The following is a 14,266-nucleotide window of genomic DNA, read 5'->3' as shown; positions in this document are numbered from 1 at the left end:
GAGCAAGAGAGAGAGAGACACGAGTGGAGAAAACCGTTGCCGAAGCCGGCAACGGTCTATTTCCTTGGGCTTGGGCTTAATTTTGGGACTTTATTTTCTTCAAAGGGAATTGCTATTCTCACCTCCTCTTTTGCTATTTAAACCTAGAAAAATGTTTGATCGGATAATGTGCTATCTAACACCTAGAGAGAGACTAAACAAAGAGAGTTACAAGGCAGACAAACCTTATTTTTTTTCTGGTAAATTATGTTTTTAAATCTCATCAACTTGTTTGATATTATCAACTGTTTTGAATATATGATGATTTAAAAACAATTTATAAAATATAAAAAAATTACACATAATTATCCTGTCAAATTCTTCGATGATGTGACAAGTCAATGGACTATCAACATCGCATTTATGTGTCATCAGTTAACTTTGTTACTTGAGTACGTGGACTAAAATAAAATAAAAATACAAGAAATAAAATAAAACAAAAATCTTTAAAAAAAACTTCACATGTTTTGTTTCTTACTATGTCTAGTACGAAGTATCCACCAATTTTATTATAGGTGACTAATCTTCATTGAGAAACATGATTGATCACCTATAGTGAATTCTTCACTCCAACCATTTTTTTTCATCCACAAACCCAAGACCGTCCCTAAGTACACTCTCCTATATTTAAAACATTTGCACATTTGTGCATTTTAATTAAATTCCTATTTAAAACATTAAGTTTCAGACATAAACTCTCCTTTATATAGAGAGACCAAATTGCATCCTTTTAACATTTATTAAAACAATCACTCGTTTGAACAGGTATCAATTTTTTATTATTTCTATTTTGCCGTCATTTCTTTAAACATTTTGGTTGATTTTCATCACTTTTTTCTTGATAGTGTGATTATAGTATTATTATAATTAATTAATTAATTAGTACTGTACTGTTATTATTATTGGTACATGCGTAAAATTCAATGTAAACTCTAGGGACCAAGATATCCTTGTTTGATTTGCAATTGCGACTGGCATTGACTTCGTTAGTAAAGGCTCATCCTCCTTTGTTGGTATCGTTGCTAAAGTTGCTATCTTGAGACTTGACTGCTAATTTGGAGCACATTCTTTGATGTGTTACTTTGTTTCGGTTGAAGGGGATAGGAAAGAGGAAGGATTGATGAGAGACGAAAAAAGAAGCTTGAATTTTAGTCCTTCAATCATTTGGTCAAGAATGATAAAGGAAGGAATCAAAGTTTTAGGTGGGTTCCACATTAATTTTATGTTCCAAACTAATTCTAGTCAACACCAGTAGTTAAAATTCCAACAAAAATTTTGATTGAAGGTAATCCTTCTTAAGAAAATCTCTTGATGCTCAAAAACTAATAAAGTAATTGTAACTGGCTAAAAAATTTGTGATTTAGGTTAGTGTATTAATCTTCTAGGTAAGTCATAACCTTAACATACCATTGATGTTATATCTAGTAATATTGAGAGTATTTCTTCGTTCTATCAATTTTATGTTCTTTATTTCCAGTCCAACTTAAGATAAAACAAGGAAAAGAGCTATTTTTTATATAAATACAAAAATATTCATACCTTTTTTTTTAAAAAAAAAATATTCTTACTTATATCACATCTCATTTCTTGTTTGGGGTATTTATGCTATTTTATAAATATTTTTTTTTCTTTCATTTTCTTCCCTATCAAATGATCTGAAAATTCATCTCACTTTCTATTATTTTTCCTTCTTATCTTTTTCTTTAATTTCAAGATTTGAAATGTCTGGTACACCACATTTACATTGCGTTTGGTTAGCATAAAAGTAAAAAAGAAGAGAAAAGAGAAGAAAAGAAGAGAAAAGAGAAGAAAGACAAAAATGTTCACATCTTTTGTTTGGTTCTGCTGAATACAGTGCTTGTTAACAGTTACATCTTACAAAGATATGCATGAGAAAAACACAAGATATAGCTAGTGTTTTATATCTAATTTTTAAAATAATATTTTTTAATTCATTTTATATTATTAAAACTAAAATAACGATATAATATTAAGTTAAGAGCTTACTTTCTTAATATTTTACATTTTTAAACTCTCACATCTCATTTTTACTTAAAGGCATTTATGTCCATAAATATACATTTTTTCCCAATCAAACAAGGAAGATTATATCTATGAACAAGTGAAAATTAGTCTTCTGTCTTGAATTATTTAGTAGTAACTGTGAAACACTTCTTCTATCATTCTAAATCCGTATTTTCAAACCAGAGGGGGGAGGGATAATGAAATGAATTGCTAGATTTAAATTTTCTCTTAGATCAGAATACAGTGCTTGTTAACAGTTACATCTTACAAAGATATGCATGAGATTCATCAAATGCAATGGGTGAACATACTATTAGATAATTAGAAGTTTGATGTTTGAATACATTAAAGCCATGACCAGCCTTGCTCGTCTGATTCCCCAGAAACTGTTTGTATGTCAACTTGTATTAGCAAAACTTCCCCATAGTATAAGATTAGTCGATCACAAGTTCCCAAACCTGAGTTTGATTCAGATTCTTCTCCCTTCTCAAGGGATGCAGAGATGGGCAGAAGACTGAAGCACATGGCACTCCCAAATTGAAAAAAAGACATCATCTAGAGGACTTGAATAAGTTACTTGCCAATGAGCTTGTAGTAGGCGTATAAGCCAGATCCGGCAAAACCGAGAAATTGCCCAATTATATTCCACTGAAATCAAATGAAAACACATTCTGTCATCAGTAAAAATATCCACTCAATTAAGAACAGAAAAGCAGCAAGGACAAGATATACTCACAAAATCAAATGGTAGCCCACCAAAAATTATCCAGCCAAGGCCAATAGTAAAGAGATCCTAGACATCAATACAGAAGAATCAGAAAGCAGAAATTAAAAGCTGCATAAAACAATCATGACTCTTGAGAAAAATAATAGAGCTCAAACTAGAGAGAAAGTAAAAAGAATTATTAATAAGACAAGAAAATCAATGAGAATGGAATACAGATAGAGAAGTGAGCAGAGCTGAGAAAGTCAGGAAAGCGTGGAGAAAATGAGCTCACAGGAGCTCTATGCAGCAAAAGAGAATTTTCTCCTCACGGTTGATTACATGGGGATATCTAATACCATGTTGAGAAACATGGGAGAGCCCAAATTAGAGAGAAAGTAAAGAGAATTTGTGAGAATGAAATGGAGTACAATTTACAAAATGAGCTATACTTTGGTTTATATACATGGAGGAGGAGACTAACTAATATAACCATCATCTTAACTATTTCAACCAATCCAACTATCCCTAATAATGACATGAATATCAAAAACATAAAATCAGAATATATAAAAGCGATAAAGGAGTGCACATTAGACTCCATGGCATTAAGTGGAAAAGGTATTCTTAATCCAATTAAAATCAATATATCGTGTTATGTCAGGATGATGTTCTAATCAAAGATTTTCAATGTCAATTAAGCCTAATGGATCAGAAACTATTATCTGTAAAAAATATTAAGTTCTTTTTCTTTTCCCCTACTGTTCATGAGTCAAATATAAATTCAAGACAAGACGATTTCCCAAGAAAAACACCACATTAAGCTCATTTCTTTGCTTCCAAAATAAGCTTGCAACCAAAATTTATGCCATTTTATGTAAATTCCCCCCTATCTCATTTGTATCAGTATCCACAAGCAAACTAACAGTTGATTACACTTAGTCAAAGCCTTATGGCATCATCACTGACAACCTGTAAATCTTGGGGCACTATTCATGCAAGGTAAAACAACAAGCAAGGCATACATACCTTCAGATTACCACAAATTGTCTGTGTCACAGCTGAATTTAGTGTTGTGTTCAGAAAAATACAGTAATTCAAGAAGAATGCCAGCACGCAGGAAAAAAGCAAAATAACCTGCATAAATAGAAAATACAAAAATTACAACTTCTCATAATTTCAAATTAAGAGGAAACCAAGTTTAAATGCAGATTGATGATATAGACAGAAGGCAACTGCTTCTCTGTGAACAAAAATACAGACCTTTAAATTGCAAGAAAAATGACAAACTTCACACAATTCTCACCTCATCCAATCAAATAAATTAAAAGACCCAAACAGACATGGAATGATGGAGCATTGGCAATTTTAACCAAAAATCAATTTTACAAAATCAATTTCATTTAAAATCAATTTTGTCAATGCTCATCCAAACACAAACTCAGATAACTATCAAAACAGAACATTGATATAACTTCTATCTAGTATGGGAAGAGATATATCCCATAAGTTCATCAGACATACTACAATTTTTTTGGGGTGTGTGGTGTTGGGAGGGGGGGCTGGAAGGAGATAGCCTAGTGGAGGATCAATCCTTAAACATCAACATCACACGCAATTGGGCCAGTGCCAGTTGAGCTACTAAAATCTTATTGACAGATAATTAAAGCATAAATTTATATGGCTTTTTTGGAAAAGAAAAAAAATGAAAATCAAATGGAATAATCCAATTGCAAATGTTGATCAACTAAAACGGATATAACATATTTATTGTATTATATTATTAAATTCCACGATTTCAAAATTGGACCAATCATTGAAACAATATAAGGAGAGTTTTAAAAGTTTGAGGTTCAGCCCAGGGGGCCCATATCCATATATACAAATAAAAAAATATGAAATAAAAATATAATATACATATGTTAAATAAAATCATTGAGAAAAACATTGAAATATAGAATAAATAAATTAATTTATCACATAAACAAATATTAAACTAAAGTATTATACTAATAATGGCATGTTTTTTAACCTATATTAAAAGCCAAAAAGTGGAAAATATACACACTTTTCCTCCATACTCTTCAATTCCTCTATCTAACAGAATACATAGACCTATTCCCTCTCTCATATCTAACTAACTCATCTCCCCTAAATCACCCTCTTGGGCCTTTTGTCACTAAGTTAAATGAAACCTAGTCTGCTAGATTAGTTGAGTCAGGATTCCTTTCAAAATGTACTATATTTCTTTTGGCAAGTAACCAAAGAAGGTCCAACAATGAATACTACAACTTTTTGAAGGAGAAAGACTAAAAGCAGAACATACAATAAAACCAGGTGAGAAGAGGTACGGAAAATTGATTGTTGTCATCAAGTCACCACGAACAAATGTCCAGATGAGCAAAACAGGCCCACATATAATACCTATAATAAAATAGAAAAGTATTTCAAATAAGAAATTTCGTTACAATAAAAAGGGTAAGTTTAACAGGCCATTATACAAATCATAAGCTTACCATTGCACCACATTAGGCCAAAGCTATTAAGACCACTAGTTTTCCCTGATAAAAAGACACGATACCATATAAATAAGAAAATATGCAGGCTTGGAAGAAAAGAAGGTATAAAATTTCACTTTATGTGAGAGAGTAAAAGTATAGGAATACAACCAATGCGGGCTATGGTTGCAAGATATATTGCTGTGGCGATGTTCGACATGAAAACAACAGCATAGCCATAAGCATCAAAAGATAAATCCCGTGCTCCAGCAACAAACGCACCAAAGACAATCAAGCCAACACTGATAACATCCTTATAAATTTCAGTTAAATGAAGGAATCAGGCAGATGCTCATTCAAATAACAATTTGAACTTTAACTTCATTGTGTTTTTGTATGAAAAGGGAGAAATAACCAAAAGAACAGCAATGCAGTAATGCTTAATGCAAATGTATATCATTTTTTTTATATAAAAAAAAAAAAGTTAATGCAGGGGGGGCATCTGACATAACTTAATTTCCAATGTACCAAATATAGATTGCATATACTAAGTCTAAGTGTAATGCACAACATGTCCCAATAAGTCTAAGTATACTGCAGTGCAGATTATATTATCCAATGGAGAAAAAGCAATTTACCTGAAAATAACAGAAGGTGTATATCTCTGCCCCACCAGAACAAACTCTACAAGCATTGTAAATACCACTGTGGTCCTCCTAAGAGTTGTGTACATTGGAACATTTACTCCACGAACAGACTCCATGGTGACTAGCTAAGGAGAAGTACAGGGGTGAATAAAAAAACAATAAACAAAAACTTACTAAGCAGTTGTCCTCTTTTTCAGGGTGGAAGGGGCAAAGAAGGGCATACCATGTAAAATAAATAAGCTCCTGACAGAGGAAGAGTGTGCTTCAAAGTCTTCAATGATACAAATTTTGTCGAGTTATCTGATATGTGTAAGGATTCACCTGTTGAGAAAGAAATCATCCTCCAGCGTCTCAATAAATAGAGAAAGCAACACGAACATACCATCTGCAGAAAAACAATAGAAGATTGTTTAAAATTGTGAAATGAATCAAGTGGATCTTCACAACAATAGATTGACAATTGTAAGGCCTTAGTGGCCAATAGAAATGTAGACACTGCATGACATCCTAAAATTTTAGATTCAATACAATTCACTCTCTTCTACTCTTCTCCAATGCATGCAATAAATACTCTTGCATTATTGCTTATAATAAGTTGATTAACGTATGGAGCATCAAAGTGTTAATTGAGCATCAAAGTGTTAATTGAGCATCAAAGAAGGAAGAGAATGTAGAGAAGCCAACCAATAGAAAAAAATAAACATAAAAAATCAATAAAGCAAGTTTGGAGCAGAACTACTAATTTGCATAGTATTCCATCCTCTATGACAAAGAAAATATGGACTGTTAATATAAATCAATCAAGCATGACAACAATGTGGATTATGAAGTTCGTTTACATACAATTTTTCTGCATGAGATGCCTAAAATTTCTAATGGAACACAAACCAGCAGCATGTCAAGTCTAGACACATAATAATCACGAAAACAACAAAATCATGGATCCTGTACTGGATAAATCCAATAAAGGTACTTACTAGATACACATACTTGTTTTCTTCTTTCTCTTCTTTCAATTTTCACTATCAAAATATGTTCACACATGTTTTTGTCAAGTCAATAATTACAATGAGCCAATAACACTCACGTACAAGCCATTCCAACTTCCAAGCAAAAATTAAGTTTTGTTACTAAGTTGTCCAGTATGGTAACTAATCAAACAAAATGCTACTCCACCCCTTAAAATCTTGTGCTCTCTATAGGTATTTTTGCTTTCTTTATATAATACATGGAGTTTCATTCAAAACTTGGAGTTAATACCTTATTGAATAATATTTATTTTACGACTTATTTACCACACTTGCCATTGCACATGCATATAATCAAGGTTTTGACAAACGGTCCGCAACTGCAATCAGCCGCAACATCAAGGTTTTCGGGGTGTCTGAAACTACAACAGCAACCAAAATAAACCTTGCATATAATATATCCTCTCATGCCTTGTATTTTAAAAGTTTCGTCATACCACAAACATGAACAATGAACAAATATTTTTTTGGTTTTTCACCAAGGATATTCCCCAACTGACAATCCGAAATTAATTTATTTGAGGCGTAGACATCACTAAAGTGGGTTTTGCCTCTTCCAACAAAGTATTCACCATACATGTGGCTAAGAATCGAACTCCTGACAACATGCTTAAGGAACCTGGCCAGTGGCTCTAGCTACTACTAACTATGTTGGACCTTGTTGGTAACATGAACCAATTTTAGATTAAAATACTTCTAAGCATGTCCATGCAATTTACAGTCCAATAATTTGGAGAACAATGGTCGATATATAACAAATGAAAAACTAAAACATTTATAGAAAATTACGAAGACGAAAGTAAAAAAAAAAACCTGAAGAAGTGTGATGACGTTAGCGGACGGAAAGTTATAAGACGAAAGCGCTGCTTTATTGAACATCACCAACAAAACTGCATATAACACAGAAAAAGGAAGATACTATTAATTTATAAAGTAACTGAAAATTGAAAAAAATTGACGACGAAAGAACGTGGCGGAATTGAGAGAAGAGAGGAGAGGTTACCGGCGCAGGACATGTAGGAGACGGCGGCGAAGGCTCCGCGTTTGGTCATGGCGGAGCCTTTGAAGAGCTTGTCGTCAGCGTCGTGGCTCTTGGGAGGATCAGACACCGGGAGCATCAGATTCTCCGACGAATTCGACGGTTTCAGAGACATGGAGAAGGTTGAATTGAAGAGAGGGAAAGGGTTTGGTTTTGGTTTTGGTTCTGCGATTTGATTGGAGTTTGAAGGAGAATTCGAGGAAGGAAAAGCCAATGAAGGAGACAGAGAGAGAGAGGTTAGAATCAGACACAGACGAGACGCCACGTGAATCCCAACTCCCCCACTTGGCGACTCGGTCAACTCGGATGTCTCAAACGGGCTCCGCCAGGCTATATTTTTTTTCCAGTACTGTTTTTTTTTTTATCCAATTAAACACGGTACAATGTGAACTAGATCTCTTGATTTTCCAGTTCTGCTTTTAATCCTTTTAAACCTTTTTTTAAAATAAATAAATCTTTTTATCATCCTTAAATAATCTTTTAGTTCATGTAGAATAAGAAGTTTTGTATTTTAGTCTTTAAAGATTTTTTTTTCAAATTTAGTCTTTTAAAAATATTTTGTTTTTGAGAACTCAATTTATTTATTAATAAAAATTAACAATACTAACAATTAATATTTATTGACAAAAAAAATATTTGATTTTAGTATTTGATGTCAATTGACAATGTTAAATAACATTTCGATGTTGACAGTTTATTGACTTATCATGTCATTAGAATTTCACCAGAGAGACATATGTATTTTTTTAAAATTGGATTTTAAAATCCCTCGTCAAGTTTAAAATAGTTAATGATATCAAACTAATTGATGAGAATTAAGAATACAATTTATCAAAAAAATATACAAATTATTTTGTCACAGACTCATGAATGGTGTGTCAAGTCAATAGGTTGGTGATCTTGAACACACATAAGTTAAATATTTTTCTTTCAATACAATTTATTTCATATTCGATTAGAACCTTGAACCACTTGATTAAAAGACATAAATTTGTTATCACTTATTCACTTGTGACAACCGTTGTTGATTGACATTTATTTTACATGATCTGAAGCAACTTTTACAAGTTAAAAGTCTGCAGATACTACCTCTAACCTATTTCTTGTCATCTACACCATTTATTTTTTGCATTTTTCTCGAATTTGAGTTGTTTTTTGTTATATTCGGTAAAACTAGTTGAAAAGCTAGTTGGAAGTTGAAAAGTTAGTAGGAAGTTGGAAGCTAAAAAATTAACTTATTAAATTATAAGTGTTTAGTAAAATGAACTATTGAAGTAGCTAAAAGTGTAAAATAACCATGATTTATTTTAAAAAGGTAACAACGAAAATGAATAAATGCATTGAGGAAAAAAATGAAAGAAAATATAAAAAGCTAAAAGTTAAAGTTTTAAAAAAACGCTTAAGGGTGTTCGCGGGCCAATTCGGGTCAGTTTTTGTCAAATTTAGGATCCAACCCAATCAAATTTGATCGATTTGGTTCGGTTCAGTTTTCATAATTTTTTTTGAAACTCAATCCATTCATGAATGATTTGGTTTAGTTCGGGTCAATGAGTTACCCATTTAAATTTGATCTTTTTTTTCTTAGAACTACGATTTTATATCATGATTTATCCAAATATCCAAATATTATCAAATGTCTGAAAACAGTAAAATTGATTCATTTAATACCATCAACATAATATTCTAAAATAGACTAATGCAAATTAAAACAAAATATTCTTCAATGAGATTTACTATAATAGTTTGAATTACAATTATTTCCTACAAACTAACTTCTTCCAATAAGTTTTGCTGCAACCAGTTCTGTTGAAACAAATTAACAAAATATGATTCATTAATATTATAAACATGGCAGAAAAAATAAATATGAGAAAAAGTGAAACAAATAACAATGTACCTAAAAATAATACCTTAAGAAGTTCCAATACTATTAGTCTCAACACTTGCAATTTCAACACTTGGAGTCTCAATATTAACAGTATTTAAAGTCAAACCAAATAACTCTAAAAATGTTGATCAGATCTCTAGATCTAAACCCGTACATGAACGGTTTTGATCGATTCGGTTCAGTTTTGACCCAAATACATAAATGACTCAACCCAAATTGTTCAGATCGTTTGGGTCAATTCAGAATCGCGGGTGATCCGTACTCGTGAACACCCCTAAAAACACTACTTGAAGTAGCGTTTTAAAAAACGCTAAAAGCTATTAAAAAATTTGTTTATCGAACAGTTAAACAAGTTTTTCAACTGGTAAAAAAAGTTAGAAACTAACTGAAATATCTTATCGAACATAACATTTATGTTGAAATGATATGCTAGAAGATAGCTAGCTACTATGAGGCATCCTTTCTCACACAACAAACATGGCTTATGGCTACAACTCCTCAAACATCAACGGTGTACTAAGTCCTAGCCTAGAAGTTCAGCCATCTCTATGACTATGAATGGAGATCCTTCACCACCTGATGTAAGACTCCAACCTAATTGGTATAGATGATTTCTCTCTACAAAAGCCAAAAGGATTTTTTTTCCTACAAAAGATGCTTCCAAGTGCATCAGGAGCCAACAACCCTGAAAGATAATTGACTTGGTAAGACAAATTTCAGAAGGCATAAATTGTTTAAAATTTATTTTGAAGTTAGGTTATTTATATTTAAATATTTTTATTCTGAAAGAAAATTAACAATGTAACGCTCGACTGCTTTCAAAATCATTGATTGTCCCCCCTATAAATCAACACAAGATTTTTTAATGTGTTTTATCTTCACTCGTATGCTTCTTGAGAAACTTTTTGAACCATAATTATTTCAAGTCAAACACGCTTAATGTCATGTGTACCCAAGTTAACATCATTAACATCAAACTGACGGAAAAAAAACTTAATTGATACAATTTTAACAAGGCTAAATTATAATTTTGGTCTCCCTAGTTTTCCAAATCCATGATTTTAGTCCCCTTGATTTTTAATTGTAACATTTGATCCCCCTAATTTTATAAGTTAGCGATTTTGGTCCCCTAATATATTACTAACTAATAATTGTGATTATTAGAGATATTAAATTAATTAAAATTAAATAAAAAGTAACTAATCATTAAAAAACTTTAATAAAGACTATTAACCCAAATGTAGTGTTGTTACTGATGGAGTTGTGTGTGACAATGGAATTGAAAGAGGTGTTTGCGAAGAAGAAAAGTACGGTGTTGTGGAGAATTAGGATTATTAATAATTTTTTAATAATTATTGGTTTTAATTAATTTATAATTAACTTAACAATGAGTCAAAATTATTTGTTAGTAATCTACCAGAATGATCAAAATCACCAATTTATAAAATTAGAGGGATACAATATTATAATTAAAATCCAAAGAAACCAAACTCATGAATTTAAGAAACTAATGAACCAAAATTATAATTTACCTTTTGATCAACTTGTACCTCGAGTTATTTAATGCTTCATCATTCAAATCAAGTCAACAATAAAAAAGATAAGCAATTTATTTAATGCTCCATCGTTCAAATCAAGGCAAATTAGAGAGAACTCTACACCAGTCCTTAAGGCACCTCCAATGAAGATTTCTTCCATAGTGCTTAAGTGTAAGAAATTGTTTCTTAGAAGAAACTCCCCATTGGAGAGTATCTACATGGCATGCGAGTTGCTTCACCGAAAATTCAGGTTTCTAATATAAGAAACCATTTCTCTAAATAATTTATTTATTTTTTGAACATCACCAACTGAAATCAAAAGCCAACCAAACACCAACATCAACCAATGTAACCGCAAGCAAAATGAAGAAGAATAAAGAAGGAAGCGCATATCGTCATTGCATGCGCGATGTTCGGTGTTGCCTCTACGATGTTCAGCGATGAACAACCCTGGCTCCAGAGAGGTGACATCCCTGGCTCCATGATTATCGATGATGAACGGTATTGGTGTGGTATGGTGTGAGGGGTGATTGAAGAAAGATCACGTGAAGAGAGAAAAGGTTTTGGAGAAAAATTGAGAAAAGAAAACAAGGCAATGGGGAGAAAGGATCTCAAACATTTGAAGAAAGGAAAGAGAGAATGGCTTGGGGGGAGGGGGGGAGGTTCTAGAGATATTACCGTTGCCTGTGGACCATTGTGAGATAAGGTTTTTTTTTTTTTACCGTTAGATATTGTTCACTATAAATTTGGGTTAGTATGATGAAGTTTTGAACACAATATTTTTACTCCTAATTTTTTTTCCTTATTCCTATCAAGCCTTAATATTTTTTATTCTCTCTAAAATGGATCTCAATCAATATAATTATCAATGTTATTGTAGTTATTTGAAAAATAAACCACCCCCTACAAGTGAAAATTCTCAAAATCCACCACACATTTTTTGGATGTTTCTAAAATGAAGAATATCATATATGCATGCATCATATTGCATAGCATGATTGTTTGAGGATGAACATGACACATATCAAAATAATATTGATTACGATAGTGTTGGTAATAGCACATCAACATTCAAAATATCTTTAGGTGTTCACCCTAGTATCAAATCAACAAATCTCCAAAGGAGAGCAGAGGTTCATGACAAACAAAAACACTGCTAACTTCAAGCAGATTTAGTTGAACATATTTGAAAACGTTTCAGAAATGAAAATAACATTAATTAATTTTATGTAATATTTTTTATTTTTCATCATTATGTTGGTTTTTATTTCAATGTCATTGTGTTTAATTATCTATTATTATGTAAAAATGTATTTTTATTGTTATGCATTTCCTTTCAATGTTATGTAATTTTTATTATTTTTAATTGATATATAATATTTTCTTCAATTATTCATATTTATTATTTGTAAACATAAAAACTGAAAAAATGAATTAATTATTTTATTTGAATAATAATTAAGTTATAATAAAAAAAATATAAATTTGTGAATTTTTTGAAGTTTTTTTGCAGTTTTTTAACATTTAAGCAGAATTTTGTTTGAGTTTCTTATGAGTGACATGACAAGGTGGGAACCACAAAAAGTGTTGCGAAGACCACAAAAAGATGATTAAGAAATCATGATTGAAGATGCACTTAACGACTAATCCCAAAACTCTTTATAAAAGGCTTAAAAGACTAAGTGAAGACGGTGACTCTAAAGAGGCATCTTGTGCTAACTTTTTTAGGTGTTTTTTTTTTATCTTAATGCTTTCTTTTTCAAGTGTAAAAGGGTAGATAAAAATATTAAATTTGTATGTTAGGAGAATAGTTTACTGAACTTGTCCTTATGCTTTTTTTAGTGAAATTGGTGAAAACCTAAAGAAGTTTTGCTAAAGAAGAATACTCGTGTAGTTTCCTGAAAAGCCAAGTGAGAAACAATACTTATGTGTAACTAGAGAGGCTTGAAGAAAAAAAAAAATACCAGTAACAATGAAGAATACTTAATTACTTATTCCTACGAATGTGTTAATGAAATTCATGATTGGAAGCCAAGGATTGGACATAATCTCTAGATGAGATGAACTAGTTAGTATAATTCTCTCATGATGCCTTTCATTCTTTTATATTGATATTTTCTTATCAAACTAGGGGAATTGAATTACTTATATTGTGATTTTTTTAATTGGTTAAGTTTCAAAAAATGTTTTTTTAATGCCATGACAATTTGTTTGTTTGTTAATTAAAAGTTAAAACACATTTTAGAAAAAAAAATATAAATATTTTTTAGATTTAATTACTTATTTGATTCCTAAATAACTTATAATACATCAATTTGGTTCTCAAATTTTAAAATGTTTCAATTATAACATTCAATTGTTATAATTACATCATTAAGTCATTTTCATTAGTTTGATGTTAATCACATTAAGTTAATACACATGACATATGGCAGTGACATGACAATCCTAAGTGAGTGTCACATAATTCAATGGTCAATCCTTTGCTAGGTAATTCAGGTGATTCATGTTTCAAAGGGATTCTTTGTGATTCCTTGAGGCAATGACAACTGGGTTACTCTGGGTTTTGTGGTTACACTACCAATGTTCATGCTGAGTTAATGACAATTTTTCAATGGTCTTGGTTAGCTTGGGATTCATGTTACATGAATGTCATTTGGGAATTTGACTCAATGACTGCTTTATGTTTTATTCACAAACATAATTCTTCATTGCATCTTCATGCTTCACTCATCAATCATATTCGATTCTTCATGGAGAGTTATATCCTTTTGTCATGCGCTTGTTAGAATTAATGTCTCATGGGAGAAACATGTGACTTATGTAGGCACTAATAAATAAATAAATAATAATTAAGAACT

General features: G+C 31.4%; 1 protein-coding gene across 1 annotated transcript; it reads right to left on the bottom strand.

The window, feature by feature from the left end:
• Window positions 1–2,275: 2,275 nt before the first annotated feature.
• On the bottom strand, window positions 2,276–8,168 carry LOC100819763 (UDP-N-acetylglucosamine/UDP-glucose/GDP-mannose transporter-like). Its single transcript, NM_001255148.2, is given in 10 exon segments — window positions 2,276–2,712; window positions 2,801–2,857; window positions 3,797–3,904; window positions 5,094–5,191; window positions 5,284–5,328; window positions 5,437–5,567; window positions 5,904–6,037; window positions 6,136–6,297; window positions 7,754–7,830; window positions 7,944–8,168. Coding segments are annotated over 10 exon segments (1,038 nt in total). The 5' UTR covers window positions 8,095–8,168; the 3' UTR covers window positions 2,276–2,637.
• Between the last annotated feature and the right edge of the window lie 6,098 nt (window positions 8,169–14,266).

This window comes from Glycine max, chromosome 17 (genome assembly GCF_000004515.6).
Source record: "Glycine max cultivar Williams 82 chromosome 17, Glycine_max_v4.0, whole genome shotgun sequence".
NCBI lineage: Eukaryota > Viridiplantae > Streptophyta > Magnoliopsida > Fabales > Fabaceae > Glycine > Glycine max.
Note: the sequence above shows the minus strand (reverse complement) of the source record. Positions and strands in the feature narration are given on the sequence as shown.